The sequence below is a fragment of the Pangasianodon hypophthalmus genome, chromosome 4, assembly GCF_027358585.1.
Source record: "Pangasianodon hypophthalmus isolate fPanHyp1 chromosome 4, fPanHyp1.pri, whole genome shotgun sequence".
NCBI classification, from domain to species: Eukaryota; Metazoa; Chordata; class Actinopteri; order Siluriformes; family Pangasiidae; genus Pangasianodon; species Pangasianodon hypophthalmus.
Genome location: NC_069713.1, coordinates 3,018,030 through 3,026,639, shown reverse-complemented (window position 1 = coordinate 3,026,639; position 8,610 = coordinate 3,018,030). Strand labels below are relative to the sequence as shown.

Below are 8,610 nucleotides of genomic sequence, written 5' to 3'. Positions count from 1 at the left end.
TCTTTTATTTTGCCATACTTTTCTCTTCCCATCATCTTCCCAACCCTCTATTTAAACCCTGTATTTACATTCATGAAGGCTTCTCTTGATTGTAGATTTTGACAATGATATGCCTACCTTCTCCAGAGTATTCTTGACTTCTGTTGATGTTGTGAAGGAGATTTTCTTCACCAAGGAAAGGATTCTGCGATCATCCACTTTAGTTGTCTTCCGTGGTCTTCCAGGCCTTTCGATGTTGCTGAGCTCACCAGTGTTTTCTTTCTTTTTAAGAATGTACCCAACTGTTGATTTGGCCACACCTCAGGTTTTTGCTATCTCTCTTATAGATTTATGTTGTTTTTTCATCCTAATGATGGCCTCCTTCACTTGCATTGAGATCTCCTTGGACTTCATATTGGTAGCTCCAGTCAAACAGCTGCCAAATGCCAACTAGATACGTGATATCAACTCCAGATGTTTTATTTGCTTCATTTGTCTTGAAGTAACGAGGGAATGGACTGCACCTGGTCAATTAACTTCTTGTCAGTCAATTGTCCAAATACCTTTGAGCCCCTGAAAATGGAAGTACTTTGCTTAAAATGTCTGTAATTCCTAAATGGTAAATGCCATATTTTTGTGGAACCTCTTAGAATAAAGCTGAAAGTCTACACTTTGATTACATCTTGATTGTTTTATTTCAAATCCATTGTGGTGGTGCATAAAGGCAAAATCACAAAAACTCTGTCATTGTCCAAATACATCTGGACGTGACTGTAAGTGTCTTTTTGATAGATTTTGAGGAATTCCATTGAAATTGTACTACGTAAATAATGATAAATAATACACTATATGGCCAAAGGTATGACCATCACAGCCATATGTAGTTCTTCTCCAAACTGTTGCCACAAGGTTAGAAGCACACAATTGTATAGAATGTCTTTGTATGCTGTAGCATTACAATTTCTCTTCACTGGAACTAAGAGGCTGAAACCTGTTCCAGCATGACAACGCCCCTGTGCACAAAGCGAGCTCCATGAAGACATGGTGTGTGAAGGTTGGAGTGGAAGAACTCGAGTGTCCTGCACAGAGCCCTGACCTCAACCCCACTGAACACCTTTGTGATGAACTGGAACACCGACTGAACCCCAGACCTCCTCGACATCCCAACATCAGCGCCTGACCTCACTAATGCTCTTGCAGCTGAATGAACACAAATCCCCACAGCCACGCTCCAACATCTAGTAATCTAGTAAAAGACTTTTATTTCTCTTTTATTCGTATAATCATTTTGTCTATCTATATCTATATTTCTGTATCTGTGAGTCTACATAAATACATAGAAATGTTGAGGATTGAAAATTTCTGCATTAACCAATAACATGTCAATACAGTGACCTTCTTACTTCAATACTTACTGACCTTAATTCTTTTTAATATTTTATGAGACATAATCATATCATATATAATCATTTAATCTGATTGACTGATTGATTGTCTGATTGGGTGATTGACTGAAACATGAAGAAACATACTGAGAACTGAAAATGTTTTTTTTTTATGTTGCTATCAGTATGTTACATGAATATGGTTTTCTTTAAAATGTGAAAATGTAATAATAAAAAAAACTGAAACATATCCATAATATTGCATTTAAAATGTCCTTTAATATGTATAAAAAATAAAGGAATTTATGCCGACAGGTCGATAGTTTAAATCAGTTACATAATGCTAGAATATTTTAAGCAAAGGTTTAAATATGAATTATAATAAAACTCTTTATGCTTTATTCTTACTGTCCAATAAATAAAAAGTGCATTTTTTGAAACAAACAAAAAAATCTTAATTAATTAATGGACAGAGGATTTAAACACTCGACAGAGTTTGGATCAGGCGCTGGTAAATTTTTTCATGTTGTTCTGCACCCACTCGACTCCGGGGTCTGCACACACCTGACGGCCGTCCTTTAGGGCAAAGCTGCAGAGGAGAGAGAAGATTTACATCAGTGTATAACTGCAACAAAGACAGAAAATCAAACCCTCTCACACGTCCCAAACCTCCACGATAATTTAAATTTATATTCTATTAAATTTCTATTATGTTATACATAACCATAAAGCAATGATTGACATGGGAATACAAAACTTTTTTTCAATATTAATTGAAAATAATTAGAAATAAATGAGGGGGTGAAAGCTTACATGACTCCAGGGTCTGAACACTGACGCTCTGTTTCTTGATACGCTTTAATGAATCTTACAGGGATGTGTTTTGTCTGGTAACTGAAACAGCATTTCTTTGGTCCATTTCCATCTGCGTGAAAACATTTAAGTATTTAGTTCTGTGATTAAATCCTCAAAAAACAACATTAAATGGTTTTATATCTACTATAAGATTTTGCTTGGAGTATGTCTTAAATTGTACAACATTGCTGTTGAATTCTAGATGCTGATTGGTCAGAAGGTGTTGATTAGTTTTCTATAACAGCAGCTCTGACAGTAGTGCAGGTTTATATTAATGCACTCGTTCTGATACGTTATCGTTTCTATAGTAACAGCTCATTCACAGGGACATGTACAGTGGACACTCCATTGATAATAAACAGATTAAAGTGTGTAACTGTTGATATGGTGAAATTTTCTGTAAGGAGATGTTTATTTAACATTTATGGAAGGAGTAAATACTACTAGTTATCTAACTTACTAGTGCCTACTTAGTGGTTAAGTCAATGCATGTTACTTGACTTTAAAACATACAGTAAAATAAAAAATAATAATATATATACAAACAAAATTTTAAAAAGGTAAAAAGATTAACTTTATCTTACGCTGGGCCATTGTGAAGGACTGAAGGCAGGCGAGAACCAGCAGAAGCAGCAGGAGAGAACGAGAGGACATGACTGCTGATGGTGGTGGTGATGATGATGAGGATGATGAGGATGATGGTGACGATGTGAACAGAATGGTATTAATGCAGATATCACCTCACTCTTCAGTTTATATAAGCTGCAAAGAGGAGGAGGAGAGATTGTCATCTGGGTGTTTGTAGGTGACGAAAAAGTTACACTTTGACTAAGAGCCAAAAACCCACCCCTTTCACAGGAAACCTGGCTGTGGTTTTCATCTACAAGGAGGAAGAATTGAGCGTTTAACACTTTGTAACCAAACTCATCTCACACTCCTGTATTAAACTAAATAAAATAAAAATAAAGATAAATAAGTGCAAAAGTAAAATACAGAGGAAAGAGAAGGGGGGCAGGGGGTGGACAGGAAGCACACTGGGTCATATTTTTATGTGACAAAGCTGCATTACCAAACACTTCCGTTATATTATTACAATACGAACAGAGTGAGTTTAGCAAAACGATGACAACGATGCTCAATCAGGCAGCATCATCATTAATTGGTCCTGATTTCATTTCTCTCTTGTTTAAGAGCCAAAATACAATTTTTTTTTGTCCCAGATCCTCAGAGGACAGACAGAATACAAAAATGTTCAACTGAACCTCATGACCATTATCACTAGCTTAAAAAAAACCCTAAAATATCAGAATAAACACAGATTAAAATGAGATGGTGTTAAAATCATAAGTCCATAAATGCAGACTTTTAATAAGAAAGGCTAATCCAGTTTAAACACTGAACAGTCTGAAAAAGTGAGTGAAATGGATAGAGTTGACCAGGCAACTGAATGCTTAGAATCAAAGTTCTGCAACTCGCTAGATAAGGTAGCTCCACTTAAAAGAAAAAAAGCTAGCACCCTGGTATAGCGATCACACACGAACTTTAAAACAGACCACTCGAAAACTAGAACGTAAATGGCGTCAAACTAACTTGGTAGTATTTCAAATAGCATGGAAGGAGAGCCTTTTGAGCTATAAGAAAGCTCTTAGTGCTGCTAGATCAATGTATCTCTTCACCCTAATTGAAGATAACAGAAATAATCCTAGATTCTTATTTAATACTGTAGCAAAATTAACTAGGAATAAGACCACAATAGAAACACGCACACAATCATTATATAGCAGCGATGACTTCATGAATTTTTTCAATGGTAAAATTGAAAATATCAGGCTAGAAATTCAGACTATTAATTTAAAACTGGACAGTTTTATAACTAACCCTGTAGATGATAATATGATAATATTAGATAAACAACTACAACGCTTTACTCCCCTTGAAGAGACTAATTTCACTAATTTCATCATCAAAATCATCAACCTGTATGCTAGATCCTTTACCTACTTGTTTCCTCAAACAGATAATTCCTGAAACAATCAAATCTCTTTTAAAGATAATCAATTCTTCCCTTAGCATTGGCTATGTACCTAAATCTTTTAAATTAGCAGTTATCAAGCCCTTGATTAAAAAACCTGACCTTGACCCCTGTCAGCTGTCTAACTATAGACCAATATCAAACCTCCCCTTTATCTCCAAGATCCTAGAAAAGGTTGTAGCACAGCAGCTATGCTCATACTTACATAGGAATAATATTAATGAAATGTATCAGTCAGGATTTAGGCCTCATCATAGCACAGAGACAGCACTGGTAAAAGTTGTAAATGACTTACTACTGGCCTCTGATCAGGGTTGTGTCTCCTTGCTGGTGCTGCTTGACCTTAGTGCAGCTTTTGATACCATTGATCATGCTATTCTCCTCGATAGACTAGAAAATGTAGTAGGCATTAAGGGAACAGCCCTTTCCTGGCTCAGGTCTTATTTGACTGATCGTTATCAGTTTGTAAACATAAATGGTGACTTCTCTTCTCATACTAAGGTAAAGTTTGGTGTCCCGTAATTCTCTGTTTTAGGCCCACTGCTCTTTTCTCTATATATGCCACCTCTGGGCAAAATTATCTGTAAGCATGGTATTAGCTTCCACTGTTACGCTGATGACACACAGTTGTATGTTTCAGCAAAGCCAGATGACAGACACCAGCTTAATAAAGGTGAGGAATGTGTAAAAGACATTAGAAACTGGATGCTTCTAAAACTTTCTCTTACTTAATTCTGACAATACAGAATTACTTGTACTATGACCACATGTAGATAGAAGTAAGCTTTCTGATTACATAATAACTCTGGATGGCCTTTCTGTTTCATCATGTGCAGCAGTAAAAGACCTTGGTGTGATTATCGACTCTAGTCTTTCTTTTGAAGCTCATGTAGATAATATAACTAGCATTGGTTTCTTTCATCTCAGAAATATTACTAAAATAAGAAATATATTGTCACTACACGATGCAGAAAAATTAGTTCATGCTTTTATACCTCTAGGTTGGATTATTGTAATCAGATCAAAAGGTGCAGGCTATTTGTTGGTACCTCAAATAGTGCGTGCTACAGCTGGGGGTAGAGCTTTCTCTTACAAAGCCCCACAGTTATGGAACAGCCTTCCACTTAGTGTTTGGGGCTCAGACACAGTCTCAGTGTTTAAGTCTAAGCTGAAAACATATTTGTTTAGTCAAGCCTTTTGTGAATAGTTTTCTTAGGTACAGGGGCAGGTCTGGAGGGTTTCACAGGCATAGAGTGTTGTGGTGAATTGGGATGTTTGGATGCTGTCGCCCCTCCACTCTCACATGTTCACTCAGGTTTGTCGATGGTGGAGTGGCTGGCTGCCTTATGTCCCAGGGTGCCCTCATGTCTGTGTTAGCTTCTGGCTCTCCCTTTTAGTTATGCTGTCATAGCTAGTCTTGCCAGAGTCCCTGCTTGCACTCTGCATGCAAAGTACATCGTGCTTAACCATTAAAGGACAAAAGCTCACCTAACAATCTCTTCCTTTCTCTCCATCTCTCTCTCTCCCTCACTCTCTGTCAATGCTACTTCTGAGATGCCAGTGATGCCAGTGATCCTGACCCCTTCTGCTCCTCCTCGCTGTCTGACCCATCCTGATGCCCTACTTCTGGTTGGAGTTCTCATCGGTTCAGTTCAGTCACTGCTGCTGGGGCCCTATATGGACTGCCTGAAGAACTGTTTGGATTGCTGGGGATGGCGCCACCTGGGGTTTAGATGGCATGGGGATCACATATGGGGAGCTGTTCTGTACTGTACTGTAATGGCTTGGGACTGCGATTGCTGTAGTGGCTTTGGGGCTGCAGTTGCCACGAGCAGCTTCATACTCAGGACTCCATCAGTGGACAGTGGATAGATTGTAACCAGACGGACTTCTTGCAAAAACTGTGATGAATTTATTGGTTGCACAATTGCACTATTTGCCCATATAGTACACAATAATAGAAGGGATTTATTTTTAATTGCACTATCCGTTGCACCCAGATGAGGATGGGTTCCCTTTTGAGCCTGGTTCCTCTCAAGGTTTCTTCCTCATATCATCTCGGGGAGTTTTTCCTCACCACCGTCGCCACTGTGATAAATTCAAATATTTACAATATATTTTTGTGAATCCATTTATTTCTGTAAAGCTGCTTTGTGAGAATACCCATACAAATAAAATTGAATTGAATTGAATTGAAGAGTTAACATGCATCAGAAGTGACAGATAGAGAGAAATAATTGAACAGTAATGGATGGATGGATAGATGGTTGGTGAGTTGGTTGGATGGAGTTAGGGTGGGTCAGAAGAAAAAAAAAGGTAGAAATGGACAAATATATTTTTTAATAGAAGAGAAACTGGAAATTAATGTAGAAATGACAGGATGAGAGAGGACAGGAGATGTATGCATGTATGTATGTATGTATATATGGATGGATGGATGGAAACAAAGGAGAGAGAGAACATGCAGTAAAGTGGAGAAAAACACAGACAGATGGAAAAAATATATATTTTAGAGGACAGAAAACAGATGAATGGATGGGTGGATGGATGGATGGAGTAATGGAGTGGTAGTGGGGTGGATGAAGGACAGAATGAGTTCATGAGCTTAAATATCAACACACACTCACACACACACACACACTAAAGATAGATACAATAAAGGGTTAAAATAATAAATTACAGTGCTGATCTTTTACTAAACTCTTACTAATCTCTTATTAATAAGTTTAGTAAATTAATTATAAAGTTATATTTTTATTGAAGACAGTGTTTCCATTATCACAACTTCTAAAATAGATACATTTTTTACACTGATAAAAACATCCCCTCATCCAAATGTAAAACACACACACACACACACACTCATAGTATACACATAGTATATGATGTATAAATGAAGAGGTAAGAGTCCTCCTACAGTCACTCATATGACTCTACGCTGTACATCGACTTCCTGCTGAGGGACATGATGCTCTAATATAGATATAAATATAGAGATCTGTCCATTTTCCACCTAGCAGCACTTGTCACATCCTGCACCATACACTGAACCTCATGAGTCACAAATACAGCAGATGAGTGACAGGGTGGTGTGATGAAGGAACATTTCTAAGACTTAGAAATCACACACACTTTATAAAACAGTTTATTTATATCCACTCAGCAAAGCAGTAACACAGGACATAAATAATAGAGGAGCAGAATACAGAAAAATATATCATCCTACGGTTAAAACATGGACTGTATCGAGATTATCCCAGGTATAAATACCAGCAACTTGTCCATATATGACGGCTGCCATTAATAGCAGACACCGAAGAGTATTTTGCTAGCCATTTAGCTCTCCTTTTAGTCACCCTTACCAGCTGTTAGCCCCTCATGACCAGTCTATGGACATGACCTTGGCTGATGTATATGAAGACCAAACGTCTACACTTGTAGCCGAGCTTTGAAATGTTATACAAAAGTGGTTGGTACTTGATAACAATCATGAAGGTTTCATGTTTCATTTAACTGAACATTATCTGCATAGCCCTGCACAGGGTTGGGGCAAACCATACCACGAGGGGCAAACTGACACATCCATTTTAGCCAATGATTGGTTGCAATTATGAAATCAACTATGCTCAAGTTTTGATGCCTGTCTGAGGTTTTACTGGGTTTTATTAGGTTTTATTGTCAATATATATATCTAAGGAAGATGTATTTCATCTAGTGATCTAATCATTGTGAGCCAGAGTACCAAATGCATCTCTAAAATCAGGGAAGACTGAATACAGTCTCCTGGACTCATGTTTAAGATATCTTCTACAACACATATCTACATAAAGTTCATCAAACGTGCAAACAGCACAAGACAGTACAATAACTACTAAAACAGGATAATAAGATAACATTAAGAGACAGTGCAGTGCCGACCAGCACACAGTTCTAGTATGAAAATGTCAGATATAACAGTAGTGCAATAGAATAACAATATAATAAATTGCTGTGAATGTAAACATAACATACTATTACATAGTTTTTGGCAGATAAGATTATACTATATATGGACATAGCAGTTATTGGGGTAGCAGCCCAGCAGAGTGTGCAGTAATGACAAGAAATTATATACAATATTTTACAAATACAGTAGCAGCAAAACAAAATGTAGGTAGTAAATACAGAAATGTGCAAAATTTGCAAAGGGAATGGGATGGTGTTCAGTTGAGTGTGTGTGTGTGTGTGTTTGTGTGTTTGTAAGTCCATTCTCTGAGTATTGAGGAGTCTGATGGCTTGGGGGAAGAAATTGTTAAACAGTCTGGCCGTGAAGGCCCAAATGCTTTGGTATCGTTTGCCAGATGGCAGGAGGGTGAAGAG

The 8,610-nt window shown here is 37.5% G+C and overlaps 1 protein-coding gene across 1 annotated transcript; it reads right to left on the bottom strand.

Annotated features, from left to right (window-relative positions):
* Positions 1-1,623: 1,623 nt before the first annotated feature.
* On the bottom strand, positions 1,624-2,957 carry LOC113524012 (C-C motif chemokine 3-like). The gene is made up of 3 exons (XM_026910125.3): positions 2,804-2,957; positions 2,178-2,289; positions 1,624-1,953 (listed from the first exon to the last, which is right to left on the bottom strand). The coding sequence occupies exons 1-3, from the start codon at positions 2,871-2,873 to the stop codon at positions 1,866-1,868; spliced, it is 270 nt and encodes an 89-aa protein (XP_026765926.3). The 5' UTR covers positions 2,874-2,957; the 3' UTR covers positions 1,624-1,865.
* Between the last annotated feature and the right edge of the window lie 5,653 nt (positions 2,958-8,610).